This window comes from Sinocyclocheilus anshuiensis, unplaced genomic scaffold (assembly GCF_001515605.1).
Source record: "Sinocyclocheilus anshuiensis isolate Anshui unplaced genomic scaffold, SAMN03320099.WGS_v1.1 scaffold280, whole genome shotgun sequence".
NCBI lineage: Eukaryota > Metazoa > Chordata > Actinopteri > Cypriniformes > Cyprinidae > Sinocyclocheilus > Sinocyclocheilus anshuiensis.
In genome coordinates this window covers 744,706-764,713 of record NW_015558575.1, presented here as the reverse complement: position 1 = coordinate 764,713, position 20,008 = coordinate 744,706, and the positions used below count along the sequence as shown (strand labels likewise).

The 20,008-nt window shown below is 34.8% G+C and overlaps 1 protein-coding gene across 1 annotated transcript in view; it reads left to right on the top strand.

Moving 5' to 3' along the window:
- The first annotated feature begins 18 nt into the window (after positions 1–18).
- The window catches only part of LOC107679664 (tetratricopeptide repeat protein 13-like), a 24,015-nt gene continuing 4,025 nt past the window's right edge, over positions 19–20,008 (top strand). Inside the window, exons 1-19 of the mRNA XM_016475281.1 lie at positions 19–194; positions 1,024–1,118; positions 1,503–1,578; positions 1,684–1,754; positions 1,858–1,923; positions 3,181–3,273; positions 3,349–3,465; positions 4,689–4,799; positions 5,035–5,117; positions 5,205–5,346; positions 7,773–7,947; positions 8,766–8,922; positions 9,056–9,186; positions 11,285–11,417; positions 11,562–11,654; positions 13,213–13,296; positions 13,931–14,015; positions 15,552–15,661; positions 18,024–18,200. Coding sequence (XP_016330767.1) covers positions 26–194; positions 1,024–1,118; positions 1,503–1,578; positions 1,684–1,754; positions 1,858–1,923; positions 3,181–3,273; positions 3,349–3,465; positions 4,689–4,799; positions 5,035–5,117; positions 5,205–5,346; positions 7,773–7,947; positions 8,766–8,922; positions 9,056–9,186; positions 11,285–11,417; positions 11,562–11,654; positions 13,213–13,296; positions 13,931–14,015; positions 15,552–15,661; positions 18,024–18,200 — 2,168 coding nt within the window. The 5' untranslated portion in view covers positions 19–25. The remainder of the gene's footprint in view (positions 195–1,023; positions 1,119–1,502; positions 1,579–1,683; positions 1,755–1,857; positions 1,924–3,180; positions 3,274–3,348; positions 3,466–4,688; positions 4,800–5,034; positions 5,118–5,204; positions 5,347–7,772; positions 7,948–8,765; positions 8,923–9,055; positions 9,187–11,284; positions 11,418–11,561; positions 11,655–13,212; positions 13,297–13,930; positions 14,016–15,551; positions 15,662–18,023; positions 18,201–20,008) is intronic.

Genomic DNA, 20,008 nt, shown 5'->3' with positions numbered 1-20,008 from the left:
ACCTGCTCATTACATCACTCACAACATGGCACCTGCTGGCGGGGGTGTTGTCCTGGCGGCTCTGTCGCTGCTGTACTTATGCGGAGCTATTTTATCCAGCGAGTATTTCTCCACGTTGACTTTTTTCAACAGCGACCTTCACAAGCACGGCTGCAGCTCTCCGGCCGAGTGGGAGGAGTATGCGCCGGACTGCGGTGAGCTTCATGCCACAACATGCATGTTGCATAGCAACACGAAGGACAAGAACATTTGTATTGGGTGTCATTGAGTTCAAGATTGCTTTCAGCAGATGTAGCTTGGCATTACAATGGTGGTTTGGAAATGATCATGGTATTCTTTGAAGTAACTTTAATGAGTGCCATGAAAACACAAATAACATGAGTCCACTGTTTTCAATAGTAACAATAACTGTAGGAAGTAACTATGGTATTGTGTCTCAAACTATTGCTGTTACCCTGGTGACTTGGTATTCTGTTTCAGATTGTGTTTTGATCCAAAGGAGCCTTGAAATACAATCCTAGTAACCCATAATGAAAGAATCTAATGAACTCATGATGAGCACAAAAGAAAATATTTTGAGAAATGGAAACCGAATAGTTGACGGTAGCCATTGACTTCCATAGTAGTTTTTTTTCCCCACACTAAGGAAATCAATGGCTACCATCAACTGTTCGGTTACCAAAATTCTTCTCTATAGCTTCTTTTGTGCTGGAAGGTGAGTAAATGATAACAATTATTTTTTATTTTTGGGTGAACTATCCCTAATCCATGAACAAAACTATGCATGGTAAAAACAATCCACACTACATTTAATACAGATTCACTTGCAGCGAGGATAACATGTTTTAACTTGTTATTCTATAAGCATTATATGATTTTGGTACTGTATCTGGTCGCCACTTGATTTGGGTTCTGCAGCAAAGCCAGTCAGAAACCAATGATAGTGAAAACAACATTAATTGCGTTTAGTTCAAGCCAAAGTCATTTGGTTAGTCACATTTTTTTAAATCTTTGGTCCATCAGAGTCATCTATCCTGCAGTTGGAGGATCCCGACTGTGAAGAGGGGAGCAACCCGTCCTGCGAGTCCATCTTTTCACTCAATGCAGAAAAAATACTTGTGAGTTGCATTTGCATCATATTACACAATGTTAAAGGAATAGTTCAGGCCAAAATGAAAATTCCGTCATTATTTATTTACTCTCGTTTTAACTTGCTTTCTTTGGAACTGAAAAGAGAAATGATGACAGGATTTTCATTTTCAGGTGAACGGTTCCTTCAACACCTGCTCTTTAGAAATTAGAACACTGTAAAACGACACATGAAGAGCATCAAGCTAAAACCAAAACACTTCCTATCCAGCACAGAAAAGGTGTTTTGCTGGTCCTCTGTAATTATGGATCTCTTCAGTGTTGTTGTAACCACTGGTGGCTTGGATTGATTGCTGAAGGTTGACAGACTTCCTGACGTGTTTTTCTTTCTTTCTCTCTTTCTGTCGCCACAGAATCAGGCAAAGTTGTTCGTCGAACAGCGACGGTTTCCTTTCGCTGTGGAAAACCAAAATACCAATGAAGAGCTTGGTGTGTGTCGGCTGTGTTTCTCATTGTTTTGACTTTGGCAAGTGTGTATTTTGCACTTGTCTTTGGTTGATGTTATCTGCTAACACGGTTTTGTGTTTATTTCAGCCATTGGCTATGTTCTCATTGGAAATGGCCTCTATGATGAAGCTATCAAGCACTTCTCCTTACTGCTACAGGTCAGTTTTGTTGGGACTGAAGTAAACGTAATGCTAGTTGATTGTGTGGTAATGGTGAACTTGTTCTAAGCACTTTCACAAAAGAGCTGTCCTCTATCACCAGGGAGATCCTGAGCTGGTCAGTGCCATCTATGGACGGGGAATAGCCTACGGCAAAAAGAGTCTGCAGGTCAGTCGTTTGCTTTACGCTGCCAGTCAAAAGTCTGGAAGTGATGTAGACATGTGGGGGTGTGTTAGAATGAGCTGTTTTAGGTAGGCGTGGTTGACTCTTAACTTTTATAAAGAATATCTTTTTGAGATATTTTTGATTTGAGACTTTAGTCTTTGCAAACTTTACAGATCTTCTTTATGCACCAAGAGCTTGTAACACTCCAAAGAGAAAGGAAAACTTGAAATCGCATCATATGACCCCTTTAAGATTTTTTTAAAATGTTTTTGAAAGAAGTCTCGTAAGACTGCATTTTTGATCAAAAATAATGTAAAAACACTAATATTATAAAATAATGTTGCAGTTCACAAGAACTGTTTAATATTTTAATACATTTTAAAATTTTGGTTTTTCCTGCGATGGAAAAGCTGAATTTTCAGCAGCCATTGCTCCAGTCTTCAGTGTCACATGATAGGAAGTTTAGGGTTAAAAAACAAAACATTTATAATGGTACAACAGATTTCCGGTTCAAATAAATGCTGTTTATTGAACTTTCTATTCCTCAAGATAATCCTGAAAAAAGCATCATGGTTTCCACATAACATATTAAAGGGTTAGTTCACCCAAAAATGAAAACATTTTTTACTCACCCCCGAGGCATCCTACTAGGATGCCTCGGGGGTGAGTAAAACGCAGCCTAATTTTCATTTTTGGGTGAACTAACCCTTTAAGTAAGAACGGTTTTCAAAATAGATAATAATAAGAAACATTATTAATAACTGAGCACAAATTGATTAATTGAGAAGAAAATCAGCATGTTAGAATGATTTCTGAAGGATCAGGGTGTTGCTATGCGGTTGCTAGGGTACTCGGGTGGTTGCTAAGGTGTTGCTATGCGGTTGCTAGGGTACCCAGGGCAGTTGCTAGGATGTTGCCATGCGGTTGATCTGAAGGATCATGTGACACTGAAACCTGGAGTAATGATGCTGAAAATTCAGCTTTGCATCACATGAATAAATTACATTTTAAAATGTATTCAAATAAAAATTTGTTATTTTATATAATATTTCACAATATTACAGTTTTTACTGTGTTTTTAAATCAGATAAATGCAGCCTTTGTGAACATAAAGGACTTTCAAAAACATTTAAATATCTTAATTATTCCAAACTTTTGAACAATAGTGCGTGTATGTTGGTTTATCAAACACTACTAAATATTTTTGTAGCGTTTGTAGTCATACAACATGATTGAAGGTAACTCTCTCGCTCTCTGAAGGACATAAAGAATGCAGACTTGGCTCTGTATGAGTTGAGCAGAGTGATCGCACTGGAGCCCAGCAGACCAGAAGTATACGAGCAGAGGGCGGAGGTGAGGAACGAGGGATTGACAAATTAAGACTGTTTATGAAGTGTTTAGTGGTAATGATGAAGCATGTGATTTCAGATTCTGTCTCCTCTGGGCCGCATCAGTGAAGCTCTGTCAGACCTGACTAAAGCCATACAACTGCAGCCTTCAGCCCGACTCTACAGACACAGAGGAACACTGCTCTTCATATCAGAGGTGCACAGACACAGCCATCTTATCTGTCAAGTAAACTTTGATTTTGACTTGAATAGATTGGTAAAGTGTCATTGTAATGTATAGATCTCTTCATTTAATGTCCTGAGTGGACAGATAGCGCTGGATCTGTCCAGGACCTTCATATTTATCACATCTGGAGATATTTATTATTATCCAGTTGAACAGTAATTTGATTGATGCATAATAGATACTCCAGCGTGATAGTGAATTTTTAATTGTAGGGGTCATATCATGAATAATCAATTTTATCTTGTGAGATAAGCATTTATTGTACTATGAAGCAGTCGTAACTTAAGGTGCGGTCACTTCTACCGTTGATCTGCAGTTTTTCATGGGTGAAATCCAGTACTTTAAAAAAGAATCCGTGTGATTGCATAAGGGTGAAATATTTCACCACACTGATAAATATTTTCTGGTCATGCAGAAAAGTAACATCTGTGAGCTGTGCCTCATACATCGCTACACTATTGATAATTCATAATGGACTTTCTTTTTTTTTTACCGCTAATGTGACTTCTCTATTAGTTTTCCATGACCATTTTCTGACCCTACGAAACAAACTGGCTGTTGTTGCTACTATACCTTTGAGACTTCAGTATTAATTAATCATGTAATTTTGTTTTGTTGCAAAACTTTTGTTGGACTAATGAAATTGTTGACTGTGTTCTGTTCCTGTCAGTCAATTTATGTTTTTATGTTCACCAAAGCTGCATTTATTTGATCAAAATACAGTAAAAAACAATAATATTGTGAAATGTTATTACAATTTAAAATAACTATTTTCTATTTTAATATATTATAAAATGGAATTTATTAGTGTGACGCAAAGCTGAATTTTCAGCATCATTACTCCAGTCTTCAGTGTTACCAGATCAGCAAATTAGAGTGATTAATGAAGAATGAATAAATATTTATTATTATCATCAGTGTTGGAAACAGTTGCTCTGCTTAATATCTTTGGAATCTGTGATACATATTTGCAGGATTCTTTAATGTTCAAAAGAACAGCATTGATTTAAAATAAGATTTTTTTGTAACAAATCTTTACTGTGACTTTTAATCAATTTAACGAATCCTTGCTGAATAGAAGTATGAATGGAAATTTCTTACATTTCTTAAAACTTTTGAATGATGGTTTAGTTTTAATCACTCATTATTTAATAATATTCACAGATATCTTCCTTTCTCTCATTGTCTTTCAGGATTATATGGCAGCCATGGAGGATTTCCAGCAGTCTCTAGAGCTGAAGAAGAACCAGCCCATTGCTATGCTCTATAAAGGGCTGACCTTCTTCCACAGGGGCCTCCTTAAGGTAAAAAAAAAAGAAGAAAAAGTTATATCTCAAATGCGGTAATTTTGTATAAGCGAGAGCCAGTGCAGAATGCCTTGATTCAAGAACCTTATGTAGTTTCGATGTAAGAACTGGACTGAAGTTACAGCGGAAAGTTTTAAAAAAGATGCCATTTTACATTGGACAGTTGTCTATATTTACAGTAAGTGACATAGCTTAGGGTTTACACTACTAACAAATTGTTTTCTGCTTGCAGGAGGCTATAGAGGTGTTTAAAGAAGCTCTCAAATTGAAGTCGGACTTCATAGATGCATATAAAAGCTTGGGTCAGGCTTACAGGTGAGTTGCTACTGACTCATAATGATTTTAACAGTCTGTTTTTTCAGATGTTTCTATGCAGACAATTGTGTGTGTGTGTGTGTTCAGGGAGTTGGGGGATTTTGAGAATGCTATGGAGAGCTTCCAGAAAGCTCTGTTGCTGGATCAGAACCACATCCAGTCTCTCCAGCTCAGAGGAATGATGCTGTACCACCACGGCAGCCTGCAGGAGGCCATAGGCAACTTTAAGGTAAATCGATCGTTCAACACCCAAATGGTGTTGTATTTACCTCTTTGTTGGCAGTAGTAATCCTTAAAAACAACATGAAGTAAAATAGATTTGAAGCAGACCGATTACTTAATGTAATGAATGTTAATATCATAACCCAATGTGTTCCAATCAAAACATTTCTTGATAGATAAAATCGAATCCCATTGTACATTATTTCCCAGTAAATATTAATTTATAATTTATGCATTTAGCAGATGCTTTTATCTAAATTATAATTTATAATAATAATTTATGCATTTAGCAGACACTTTTATCCAAAGCGACTTACAGTGCATTCAGGGTATACATTTATTACCAGTATGTGTGTTCCCTGGGAATCGAACCCGCGACCTTTTGCGCTGCTAACGCAATGCTCTACCACTGAGCCACAAGAACATTAAAATATTCAGTTTTAATGGGAAGTACTGTATATTACATTGCAGTAAAATGAATATAAGGATGAATACAGAAGAATTAATATCAGTTCTTATTAGGGCTGTCAAAATTTTTTTTAATTTCGAATATTCGTCAAATTTAAAATTAAAATCCACATTCGAATGCAAAAACGTTGCATTCCTTTCCGCCCTTTGTATTAAACTATGCATACATACATGATGCTGTTTTGTTTATAGTTGTTTAAGCAACTTAATTATAATTGGTTTATAAACATTATTTTAAACATTATGCACTTTTTTCACAGGTAGTCATGTTACCTTATGCTTTGAATAAACGTGCATTAGTAATATTTTGCTTGATGCGCCCTCTTGTGGCGTCAGAAGAGAAGCCAAAAGCTTTTCTTCACTCTAACTGAAATTATGAATTTTAAATTCGAATATAATTCGAATTCTGATAATATTTAAGTACAAAATTCAAATGTAGTTTTTCAGCCATTTTGACAGGCCTAGGTCTCATAAGCTTTAGCAAAAATACAAGATTCACAAATCATTTCAGAATACCTTGAACGGTAGACTTTAATTTTTTTTCTACTAAGTGTTTTTACAAAGTGAGGGTCAACTCAAAATGATCTTATGTTGTAATTGACAGTATATGCTGTTAGTGGAGTTTAAGCAAAGTTCACCCAAAAATGAAACTTCTGTGATCATTTACTCGCCTTTATGTCACTCAAAACCCACAAGGCTTTCATCCATCTTTGAAACACAATTGAAGATTTCTAATGAAACCTGAGAGATTTCTGTTCCTCCATCGAAATGTCCATTCCACCAAAACTTTGATGCTTCAAAAAGTTCATAAAGACAGTGTAAAAGTAATCCATATGAATTAGGCTTGCCGCGATAGACGGTGCTGACGGTGATACCGGTGTTAAGCCGCAACACCGGTTATGTCAATTGCCCACCGCGTCACCGACCCCCACCGTCATTTTGATTTTTTTGTAGTAATAAAAATCATTTAGTTTATTTTATATTAGGCATAGCCTGCCCTATAGCATGGTGTATTTGTATTTGTTTTGTTAATAAAAGTTCTATGTTTTATATATAGGCTAAAGTGAGTTTGACGTTGTATTTTGTTGTTGCATTCAAGCAATTGACACCGACCTGCTGCTAATTCAAAAGTGAAAGTAAAATGCGCACGGCGCTTTTAAGCTATTTAAAAGAGAAGGGAAAAGAGGGAAAATTCAAACGAACTAAAAACGAACAATTGCTTTACGCCGAATTGCCGCTATTTGAAAGTGAAAGTAAAATGCGCAAGCCGCTTTTACAAGCTATTTAAAAAGCTAGGAAAAGAGGGAACGCCAACGCCCCCACGGTGATACCGGTATTACCGGTGTTGTCACACGTCGATTAACCGGTGGGAAAATTTCCTCACCGTCACAACCCTAATATGAATATTTGAAAACATTGATTACCCCACATGCATAGATCGCATTGCATATGGTAAACAGAAGCTCAAAGCACTTGTTTGACACGTAAGAACCAATGAGGTTTGTTCTCGCAAAAAATGTCCATTTGTGTTTCTGAAGCCAAACTAAAGTCTAATGGGTTTGCAGCAACATGAGGATGCGTAAACTACAGAAGTAAAATTTTTGGGTGAACTGTTACTTTAAATTATTTTTGTTTGTTTAAATGGATTCATCTGTGTCACTTATTTGGGTAGTAGACTAAGTAGAAGTAGACTTTTTTTTTTTTCAGTCAAGATGACCTGTGGAGAGCAGTGCAACTCCAAAGTCCTTCTTTACGATATCAATACCATTGATTTTTTGTTTTAAAGTCACTTATACACGATTGTGTTTTCCTTGTCGTTTTATTCAATTCTTGTATTGAATCTCAAAACGAACATGTTTTTTAGTTATTCTGGTCAGATGTTGACAGTTCTAGCTTGGATTGCACATTTGGTCTCTTGTCCTGGGGTTGTTTGTTTCACTAGTGTTTTATCATGTTGTCTTTCAGAGATGTCTGCAGCTGGAGCCCTATAATGAAGTGTGTCAGTACATGAAGGGTCTCAGTCACGTGGCCATGGGCCAGTTCTACGAGGGCATTAAAGCTCAGACGAAAGTCATGCTCAACGACCCTCTCTTGGGACAGAAAGCCAGCTCCGAGTATCTCAAAGTCAAATATCTCAGAGGTGAGAAATTAGAGCCATATAATAATTTCCACGTGGTCATTAACAAGCATTACATAATGCTTAACAGATCAGTAGTTCTCATTAGCTTCAGTATCTGTGTTAGCCAGATAGATATTGTTATCTTAGTGACATAAATCAGCAAAATTTGCAACAGCATTTTCAGAAAGTTTAGAAAAAAATTGCTCCATGAGTGTAAATGAAATCACATTGGTTCCGGTCCATCCTTATTGTTGAGCCCTGTAACGGAAGTGTAAATATTTAAATATTTAAATTTACTAAAAGATGTAGCTAGATTTTTTTTTTTACTTTTAGAAAAAACATTTTTTTTTTGCAAAATTAATACAAATGTAATGTTGTGAAATATTATTACAATTTCCCATTTATTTATTTATTTAAATAAATAAATCACTTCAGTGTCACATGATCCTTCAGAAATCATTCTAATATGCTGCATTGATGCTCAAGAAACATTTCTTATTATCTGTATTGAAAACAGTTGTGCTGCTTCATATTTTCGTGGAAACCATGATATTTTTTTTCCAGGATTCCTTGACGATTTTTTTTCCCATTCTTGATGTTCAAAAGAATAGCATTTACTTGAAAAATTTTTTTTTTTTTAACAAACAGAAAAAAAAAAATCTTACTGACCCCAAACTTTTGAACACTTGTGTTGTGTATATATAGTATAGTAATCATATTACATAAAAAATATACTCATAATTAATCAAATTGATTTACCTCCTTGACCCCTGAATGTTTTAGATCAATGATTTGGAGTTGAAATATGCTCTGTTTTTCTTTCTGATTTAATGTGATAGAATACTCCCGTTATTTACACTCTCATCTGGATGTACCTGTTGCGGAGTATAACGTTGATCAGGATTTGCCTGGAAACTTTAAGAACCACTGGGCCAAAAATCTTCCCTTCCTCATTGAGGACTATGAAGAACAGCCTGGACTTCAGCCTCATATTAAGTGAGTTTAGATGCACAATGAGTCTTTTGTGTTTTTGGCATCATAGGCACATTTGAATCAAATTTCTATGTATGAATAATCAGATATCAGCTTGTTTTTGCATGTTGTAACTTTTTTTATTCCCTCCTTGTAGAGATGTTCTACCTCAGAACTTTGACAGTTACTCTGCTGAAGTGCAGAAGCTGATCTGTACAGCGGATCACCTCGGTGCACTGATGCAGTACGACACATTAGGCTTCTTACCAAACCTCAGAATACACAGAGGTCAGAGCTCTTTAGAAGCACCAAATAATACAATCATACCATTTTGGGTGCACATAAGTGGTACGCAGGTGCACATGCGCGACCAAAATAAAAAAATGCAATGTATAAATATGTTCAGACCGCTTCACTCAGCAGCGCTAAACCTGGTAGTGCATATACTTACTTGCTGGCAACCTGCCAAAATAAAACCTTGCTGATTTTAGTTTTGAAAATGATGAAAATTCATTAAAAAAAAGTGAATATTAACATTGTATTTTTAAGTGTACTATAAAATAACTGTATTTTTATATGTTCAGACCGCTTCACTCGGCAGCGCTAAACCTGGTAGTGCATATACTTACTTGCTGGCAACCTGCCAAAATAAAACCTTGCTGATTTTAGTTTTGAAAATGATGAAAATTCATAAAAAAAAAGTGAATATTAACATTGTATTTTTAAGTGTACTATAAAATAACTATTTTTATTTTACACTTAATTTATTTTTAAGTATAATAGTAGTATCACACTGATTATTTTATCAAAATACAAAATAAATAAATGCAATAATACTATTATCACTATTAATAGTCATTTTATTGTTATAGTTATATTTAATGAGTCACACTATGTGCAGTGCGAGTACCAAAACAAAATCTCCAGGTGCTCTCATGAGAACCAGACTGAAAAACTTGTGCACCCCTCTATATATCAAATATCATGTGGTGCAAAAAAAACCCCACACACTCACACTTGAATACATATTAGTGTACACAATCATTATTTTACGCAAGTTTTTTAGTATAATTTTTAATGTTAAATTTTTTTTCTTTAGATCAGAGCTCTTTAAAATCACTAAATAATTAAGTGATACAGGTATTTAATGAAAAGTTTAAAAATAAAGTACTAAATAAGGAAAAAATATTAAATCATGTGGTGCAGCCTTCACATAAAAATTGATAACATATTTTCTTTGCACCTTGAATGCTTAAACAATTATTAGTTTTTAAATATAATTTTCCAGGTTTCCTTCCTTCCTTTCTTTCTTTCTTTCTTTCTTTCTTTCTTTCTTTCTTTCCATTTAAGGGAAACAGTGCAGTCTTACCACTTATTACACAACATTTCACCACACAAATAATCATGGCGATAAAAAGATATTGATTTAAGACAAAACTTGTTTTAAAATCTTACCAGTGTGTTAGTTATCTTATAATCCATTACAATGTACAAAACAATCGTGGCAAAATGGCAGCAGCTGCGTTTGTATTAAACGAGAGAGCGAGTCCGCGATACCAGGATGACATAATTAAATAACTGTACACATAATATTGAATCGAGTTTTAATATTTTATTAGCGAACCAAACGCAAAGCTTTCACCAAGAAAAAACAGTTCCTGGCAAGAGTATAGTGCCGACTTCGGTTACCCGGATGAGCCTGTGTTATCAGCTTGTTATCGAGGGATAACAGACCTCGGAATGTCGCGACTGACCAATCAGAATCAAGTATTCCACAGAGCCGTGTAATAATTGATAAATATCACTAAATCTTTAGGAGTTGCACCACATGATATTTTTTGTAACCTGAACTATCATTGTCATTAACATTGTCTTGTCATCAAAAGGTAAAATAATAATAATTAAAAAATAGTTATATATTGACACACAGTCATGAGGGTCTACATGAGGCTCCTCAAACTATGGTACCATTTCCTGTTTTATGTTGTTTTTTTTCTGCATGTAGATTAGACCACAAGTGTTTGTTGATAGCACTAGATAACTTTGATTTTATTTAAGTAATAAGCAGTGGTTTTAATAATTTTTTATTCAGTTTTATTTACTTTTTTTTTCTTTGAAATAATAATAATAAAGTCGAATGCCAAACTTCTTAATATGGTTTTCATTTTTTCATTTAAATTACATTTTTTATGAGGACTTTTTTTCATTATTATATCAAAACAGTTCCATTTTTGACTTTGTTTCCAAAAAGATTTAAAGAAATCTAAATGAGTTGTAATTCAAAAATAAAAAGCATATTCATCGTAGAAGAGGTGCATTCAAGTCACCACATTTTTGAATTGCATTTTTAATGTTGTCTTGTGTTTTTATTGTGTGTTTTGTGTAGCGATGGGTTTGGCCACCATAGAGGTGATGCAGGCCATGCAGCGCACCTGGAGTAACTCGAAGGTTCGAGTCAACGGAAAGACCAGACAGCTGCAGTGGAGAGACATGTTTGACATCGCAGTGAAATGGAGAAGGTCAGATTCCAGCCATCGTTCCTGAGCTCTTCTCACGGCTCTGTGGAGGGTGTTACCAAGGCTTGATGACTGATCTTTGCTGTTTTGTGTGTGTGTGTGTGTGTGTGTGTGTGTGTGGGGGTATGTGTTTACGGGTGTGAGCAGGATTGCAGATCCAGACCAGCCTGTGCTGTGGTTGGATCAGATGCCTGCCAGGAGTCTTAGCAGAGGATTTAACAACCACATTAACCTCATCAGGTGCTGTATCTGCCCTCAATGTACAGAGTCATTTGCTCTGTAAAGTTGCCAGTCCTAATCGCTTAAGAACTTTTTGACTTTTAAGGGTTGATGATAACTATAACCATGACGTTTTAATAATGATCTAAAGTCTCCACACCACAACTGTATTGAAAACGACACGAAGAACAGTATTGTTGAAATCACTTTTACAACACTTCTTTTTTTTTTTCTTCTGCTGATGATGAAAAATTGAAAGCCAATTAGAATCCACCCGAGTTTAAGAGCTTGCAGTAAATTTTGTTTGATCCGTAGTACAAAATTGCAATTTGGCTCAGTGTGATTATCAAATCACAAATGCTCTGATTTAATATAATAAGTATATGCACAGATTGGCTCGGTTCACAGTAAATGCTAATCCACCCCAACTCCAGTTTGGTTCCGTTTACATGCATTTGGGGAAAAAATAGAAGCTTTAAAGGCTGGTTTTCCATCAAAATAATGTTACAGTTGTAATTTAAAATAATCATATTTTATTATATTTGAATATATATTTTATTTTACAGTGAAATATCACAATAGTAATTTCGTAGTAGTAATAATAATGATAATTATTATTATTATTATTATTGCTGTTGTTTTATCAGAATCAGAATCAGAAAGAGCTTTATTGCCACACAAGGAAATCGTCTTGGTGCCAGGAGCTTCCAGTGCAGAAAGTACAAACATAGTGCAGACATACATATAATTTAAAGGTCCCATATTGTCAAAACTGAAAAACTGAGGTCTATGTGCTATGTAACTACTATATAAGTTTCAAAACAGTCAGTCCACAGTATGGGCCGCCTCTAGTTTCCCCTTTGTTTTGCTGCCTCCAGCTAGCGCTGTGACGTCGGCTGACCCTACTTAACTGTGGTTGGCCTGGCCGTGCGTCACTCAGAACACAACAGGCCAATCAGAAGAGAGGCTCATGAATATTAATTAGACAGGCCAAAATCGACCTGTTCTCAGCAGAGCTCCTGAGAAAGGAGCTGTAAAAATATATTGAGATGGTTTTTGGTACTTATACCGCAAATATATATTCTTAAGGACATCAAAACCTAAAATAAATCTCCAGAAAGGTGTAAAATATGTGACCTTTAAGGTAATAAAAACACCAATAATAAAGAGAATAGACATAGCCATATTGATGTATAATCCCAAAATGTTGACCACCTTGTGCAGCCCTACAAACAAGCATGGTGAAACTTGCAATTTTGAAAAATACTTTAATAGTACAGAGAAGCCTTAATACCATACTGATATTAGATATTACTGATATTGTCTATACCAACATTGGTATCATTAATGACGATTCTGTACAGAGAAGATACAGCCAATTTCACACTTCGAGCGTTAGCAGAGTGCGAATCGTTTTACTTCCTGTCCTTTCTCATTGAAACATTGAGGTAAGCATTTTCTGTAAAGCTGCTTTGAAACTATAATATGCGCTGCTCATGCTTGTGGTGTGAAACAGGCCTAAAACTCTGTTGCCGTGTCTGTTTTCTAGCGTTTTAATGGGTTTTCTGTTATTTCTCAGAGGGCAGATCATTAATATCAGATATCTGGAGTATTTCAGAAGTATTCTCGGCTTCGTAAAGGAAAGAATACTGGTTTATCATGGGTGAGTCTCTTTTGTGTGTTTGTGTGTGTGATTTTAATATTTTTTTTTAAATATTATACTGACAAGCTTCACATTTGATTTATTAGTTTTTAATAAAATAATTAAATAACACACACCTCATTAATTCACAGCTCTCTTCATGTATGCACAAAATTATTAAACGGAACATTTTCAACACTGATAATAATAAATGTTTCTTGAGCAGCAAATCAGCATATTAGAATGATTTCTGAAGGATCATGTGACACTGAAGACTAGAGTAATGATGCTGAAAATACCATCACAGGAATACATTACATTTGAAAATATATTAAAATTAAAAACAATTATTTTACATTGTAATCATATTTCAGAATGTTACTGTTTTTACTGTATTTTTGATCAAATAAATGCATACTTGATGAGCAAAAGAGACTTCCTTCAAAAACGTCAAAAAATCTTACTGTTCTCAAAGTTTTGAACTGTAGTGTACATTTTATTTTATATCCTGTACATTCAAACACTTCACCCGTTCAATTGAAAACTTAGTTTGTTCATTCATTATTTTCTTCAAACACCTTATTTTTTTCATACATGCATTCACTCAAATTTATGAATACACTATATTTTCCTGCGTGTGTGTTCTCTCCGTCAGGGCGTATAACCCACGGGGGCTTCAGGACGTAAAGCAGGCTCTGGAAAATGTGAATAAAGTGGAGGATCTGCTGCCCATCATGAAGGTAGCATGAGTGTTAAACATGACAATCAGTATTTTTAATCATTTAATTATTATCTTTATTAATCATTAACCGGATCATTTGTGTGCTGAACGAAATGAAACTAATCTTTCTGGTTGGACAAGCTCAGCAACTGTTTCTAGGTCTAGAAGCGTCTTTCTCACCCTAAAAGTTGACCAGCGATTAATGTCTGAGATAAATTCAGTTTTCTTTTGTTTTTGTTTTTTGGCTATAAGAATCTAAAAAAATATTAGTGCAAGAATTATTAGTGCTCAAGAAACATATACTATTATTATCAATGTTGAAAACTGTTTTTGCTACATAATATTTGTATGAAAACCACGATAGGCATTTGTGACCCTGGACCACAAAACCAGTCTTAAGTCGCTGGGGTATATTTGTAGCTATAGCCAAAAATACATTGTATGGGTCAAAATTACCGATTTTTCTTTTATGCCAAAAATCATTAGGATATTAAGTAAAGATCATGTTCCATGAAGATATTTTGTCAATTTCCTACCGAAAATATGTTAAAACTTAATTTTTGATTAGTAATATGCATTGCTAAGAACTTCATTTGGACAACTTTAAAGATGATTTTCTCAGTATTTAGATTTTTTTGCACCCTCAGATTCCAGATTTTCAAATAGTTGTATCTCGGCCAAATATTGTCCTATCCTAACAAACCATACATCAATGGAAAGCTTATTTATCAGATGTATAAATCTCAATTTCAAAAAATTGACCCTTAAGACTGGTTTTGTGGTCCAGGGTCACATTTATTTGAAATATAAATCGTTTGTAGCATTATTAATGTATTTACTGTCATTTTTTATCTATTTAATGTGTCCTTGCTGTTTTTTTTTTTAAAGCTTTTGAATGGTATTGTATCACCGTTTTTACGAAACATTTAAGCAAAAATGATTTCTGAAGGATCATGTGACACTGAAGACTAGAGTAATGATGCTGAAAATACCATCACAGGAATACATTACATTTGAAAATATATTAAAATTAAAAACAATTATTTTACATTGTAATCATATTTCAGAATGTTACTGTTTTTACTGTATTTTTGATCAAATAAATGCATACTTGATGAGCAAAAGAGACTTCCTTCAAAAACGTCAAAAAATCTTACTGTTCTCAAAGTTTTGAACTGTAGTGTACATTTTATTTTATATCCTGTACATTCAAACACTTCACCCGTTCAATTGAAAACTTAGTTTGTTCATTTGCACGTTAAATATCGCATGCGATTTATCGTGCAGCCCTAATTTTATTTTGATCTCCCTTTCTTGTACACCAATCATACTGTATATTTCATGTGATAATCAAAATGATCTTTGTAAACACATGTGCAATGAATGCTAATCGTTTTATTTGCCGGCTCATAATTATGCCTTGGCATTTGACACTTGCATTCGTGTTTAATAATAGACATATTTATTTAAAAACATATGCATGTTCTCATAAAGCGCATGAAGAAAGACAGAATGTTTCTCTGATGTGCTTCTGTGTGTGTTTGTATATCTGAAGCAGTTCAACAGTAAAACCAGAGACGGCTTCACAGTCAATTCTAAAGTGCCCAGTCTGAAGGATCCTGGGAAAGAATACGACGGATTCACCATCACCATCACCGGAGATCGGTGAGAACTGAACTATTCTGAAATATTGTGCCTTCACAGTTCTGTGACACTGAAGACTGGAGTAATGATGCTGAAAATTCAGTTTTGCATCACAGGAATAAATGACATTTTAAAATGTATGAAAATAGAAAACACTTCTTTTAAATTGTAATCATATTTCAAAATATTACACTTTTTACTGTAAATTAATCAAATAAATGCAGCCTTGGTATAAGGATAAGAAACTTCTTTCAGAAACAATAAACAAAAGTGTGTTAAACTGTATAAATAATTACATTATAAATTTTTAAATCTTTCAAACCAGAGACGGCTTCACAGTCAATTCTAAAGTGCCCAGTCTGAAGGATCCTGGGAAAGAATACGACGGATTCACCATCACCATCACCGGAGATCGGTGAGAACTGAACTATTCTGAAATATTGTGCCTTCACAGTTCATGTTCTTCGGTGTATTTTCAGTGTATGGGATGAAGCAGGCCATGTTTTTCATTCTCACAGCTTCCATATGCAGGTGTGTGAAAGGCCTTCTGCTGATTAATATGATGATTAATTTGGTGCTTTAGAGAACAGATTGCATAAAGATTCTGTTTTTCAGACACGCTTAATCGCACACAATTATGAGAGGTTTGTGTGCCTGGTTATTATCTATATAGCTGTATGTGTTTCATGATATCTATCTGTTTTTCTCTAAATGAACACACGCAAGCATGCTCCATGCACCACTATAATGATAGATGGTAATATGTTATATAATTTACTTACTCAATTGTTCCTGTACAAATATATATATATATAAAAGAAGCCTTGCAGAGGCTTCTGTGAACTTTTTTTAAGTAAAGACCCCAACAATTCATTGAATTGAGTTTTGAACCAATTCATTGAACAGGGCAGTTTGAGGTTTTTCATGGAAATGCTGTAAATCAAACTAACCAGTTGCTTAATGATTTACAAATACCAATAAATTGAAATGCATTGTCGATTTTATTTCACAGGCAGTGTTTTGATTGCCAAAGTGGTGGTGAAATGGCAAAAAAATATGCACAAAAATTACACATATACAGTATCTCACAGAAGTGAGTACACCCCTCACGAATTGCGGGTTATATGTCAAAATTGTAAGATAAAAAGTCGCAATTACCTTTTTATAAATTTTTTTTATTCAGTAGTGGAAACAGGCTTCCATAAAATATCCAACTTAACAAAAAAATAAACTGTTAACTAAACTATAATTTTAAGTCAAGCTCGAACATTTACTTTAAGTTGAAACAACACGTTATTACTTGTTCTTTTAAGTTGTGATAAATTATCGCAGCAGTCATTTTTTTTTTACAGTGAATGTGAATGTGTTACATCATGCTAAAACCCTCTCAGGGCAGTTCCATCTCTAAATCTAAAGAAATATTGAAACTAACATTTTTGAATTTACATAAACTAAGCAGCTTAAGTAATAAAGTAGTCAGTTGTACCATTTTAGTTCTTACACGTTTCATAACGCAAACAATGTGTAAAGGCTGCTTAGCGAGTTTTTTTTTTTTTTTGATTACATGATTAGAGTTCCGGGCCTTATTGTGTGTCTTATGCTAATGATTTTGTGTTGTTATATTTACAAAAATGGGAGGGGTGTACTCACTTCTGTGAGATACTGTATATATACTGTAGATGCCTTTCTATGGGCTGCTGTAAGCCGTCTGCCATATTGGAACAGCCATAGCAGGTCCATAAATCTCAAGAGCAAGTTAATTGTGCGTCTGCAACCGTAGCCATAGTATAAATGAATATCTCTATCTGCAACAGACTTCAGCAGATAATTTTGCTCAACTCACACAATACAACAACTGTTAGCTAACATGACATTAAAAGCGCTTTATACAATACTGGTTGTGTCAAAGCAGCTTTACAGAGTCAAACAGGAAAATAGTTTGTCAATGATGCAAGTAGACAATAACAGAGTCATTTTTCCAGAGTTTGGGCGCTAAATAGGAATCTGCCGCCCGCAGTTGATTTTGATATTCTAGGTATTATCAAATGGCCAGAGTTTTGAGATCGCAGCAGACGTGAAGGACTATAATGCAATATGAGCTCGCTCAAGTACTGAGGAGCTAAACCATTCAGGGCTTTATAAGTAATTAGCACCCTCACCCTCGTGTCGTTCCAAACCCATAAGACCTTCATCATCATCATAAGAAGTTCATCTTCGGAACACAAATTAAGATATTTTTGATGAAATCCGAGAGCTTTCTGATCCTGTATAGACAGCAATGCAACTGAAACGTTCCAACAAGTTTTTTTTCGATTACTTGATTATAGTTTCGAGCCTTATTTTGTGTCTTATGCTAATGTTTTTTTTGTTGTTTGTGTGTTAGAGTGGGGAACATGCTGTTTTCAGTAGAGACTCAGACCACAGATGAGAGGACGCAGCAGTATCAGTCAGAAATTGAAGCACTCTATAAAGATCTCACTGCCAAAGGCAAAACCCTGATGCTCTCCACTGAACTCGGGGTAAGATTAACATCTGTTTGTCTGTCTGTATCTGTTCTTCTCTGAGCATCGATTTCACAATCTCCTCGGTCTCCTGCTGGACCTGTATTGGGACTGCTGGCGTGTGTTCATTAGTCACGTCTCTTGAAGCAAATAAATTCAGCGTCACTTAAACGCAGTCTGTGACCTGTGCCCTCCATAAGTGTTGGAACAGTAAAGGCAAAATTGTGCTGTTTGCTGTGGAGTCAAGAAATCTGTAAATTTGATTTAAAGATGAATATTAGACAAAACTACAGAATGTCACATTTTATTATTGGGTGATTCAACACGGATGTTTTATCAACTAAGAAGAACAGCACTTTCTGAGTTTCATTCCCCAGACTGATGTGAGCATAAGTATGTGGACAGTTGAACTTGAAGCAAATGTATCAAAGAAAACTACTTTATTCAACAATTTTCAGCATCCGCGTAATATTGCGCAGTATTGTGGAATTTTGGAAAACTAATTTATTTATTTATTTTTTATTGTAAATGATAACACGTTGACTGTGTGATGACAAAATTGCTTTGTCTGCTGTGGAGTCAAGACATCTGCAAATATGATTAAAAGATGAATATGAGACAAAATTACAGAATGTCAATTTTTTGTAGCTATTTCAACATAAATTTTTTACCAAATAAAAAGGACAGCACTTTTAGAGTTTCATTCCCCAATCTGATGTGAGAATAAGTATTGGGACAACTGAACTTGAAGCAAATGTAAAAGTTTAAAAGCTAATATTTAGTTGTGAATCCCTTGCATGCAATCACAGCAGCGAGTCTTCGACCCATAGACATCACTAGACTCTTGGTTTTCTTGGTATTTGAAATAGAAAATAGTTTTTAAATTGTAATAAAATTTCACAATATTACTATTTTCAAATAAACATAAAAATAATAAAAATGTTCTTTGTCTGTAGCAATGAAGCATAGCTATTTGTATTTATTTTTTATTTTCATTTGTTTTATTTAATAATTACAAAACAATTCCATGGTTAATGCATTATTGTTAATTTTGTAATAAGGTTCAACACTATTTTACATTGAGTGGATAGTTTTCAAAAATATATATATATACACAAATAAAAAAAAACTATTTTTTTTTTAAAACTATTGGCCAATTAATCTGTAATATCCTCTATTTTGCAGACCTCAAATTTTAATAAATGCATTTGCTAAATCTTTCTGCACTCATTGTACTTCATTGTAAATCAATTCCGATTCCAGAATCAGATACTTAAGGTGAGGAATCGGACACTTATCAAATAAAAATTTCGATTCCGCCTATCGATTCCTATGCGCTTTTTTTCTTTATCTGTGAGAATTGGACCTAGCGATCTGCCAGGACCTTGCTCACTAATCTAAATGCTCCAAAGTTTGGCTACATTTGCGATCAGAAAACAGAAAAGCTAAGTATAATATCTGTGATAGCTAAACATGTTGCAAGAGAGGTGTCACCACCAACATGACAAAGCACTTTAATTTAATAGGTCGTTAAAGATCGCGAACGTGATTCAAACACCAACATGATTCTGTTCCTAAATTATGATTCGTCTGTTTCATTCCTCAAACTTTGACGTGCGAGATCAATGTCATGATCACGTGGTTCGTCCGTGCAGCGTATGATCACACCAGTGTGATTTGAACATTTAAATCCACGTTCGCGCTGCCATTGACCTAAAGAGAGCAGCTGTCTGTCATGAACGAAACAGCTTCACAGTCTTATCAGCCACAGAGTATCATTATTTCTGTTACAAACATTCAAATCACAGAAGTACTGGGATAAAAGTGTATAGTTCAGATATAAACTGTGTGTACGATGTGTATGGTA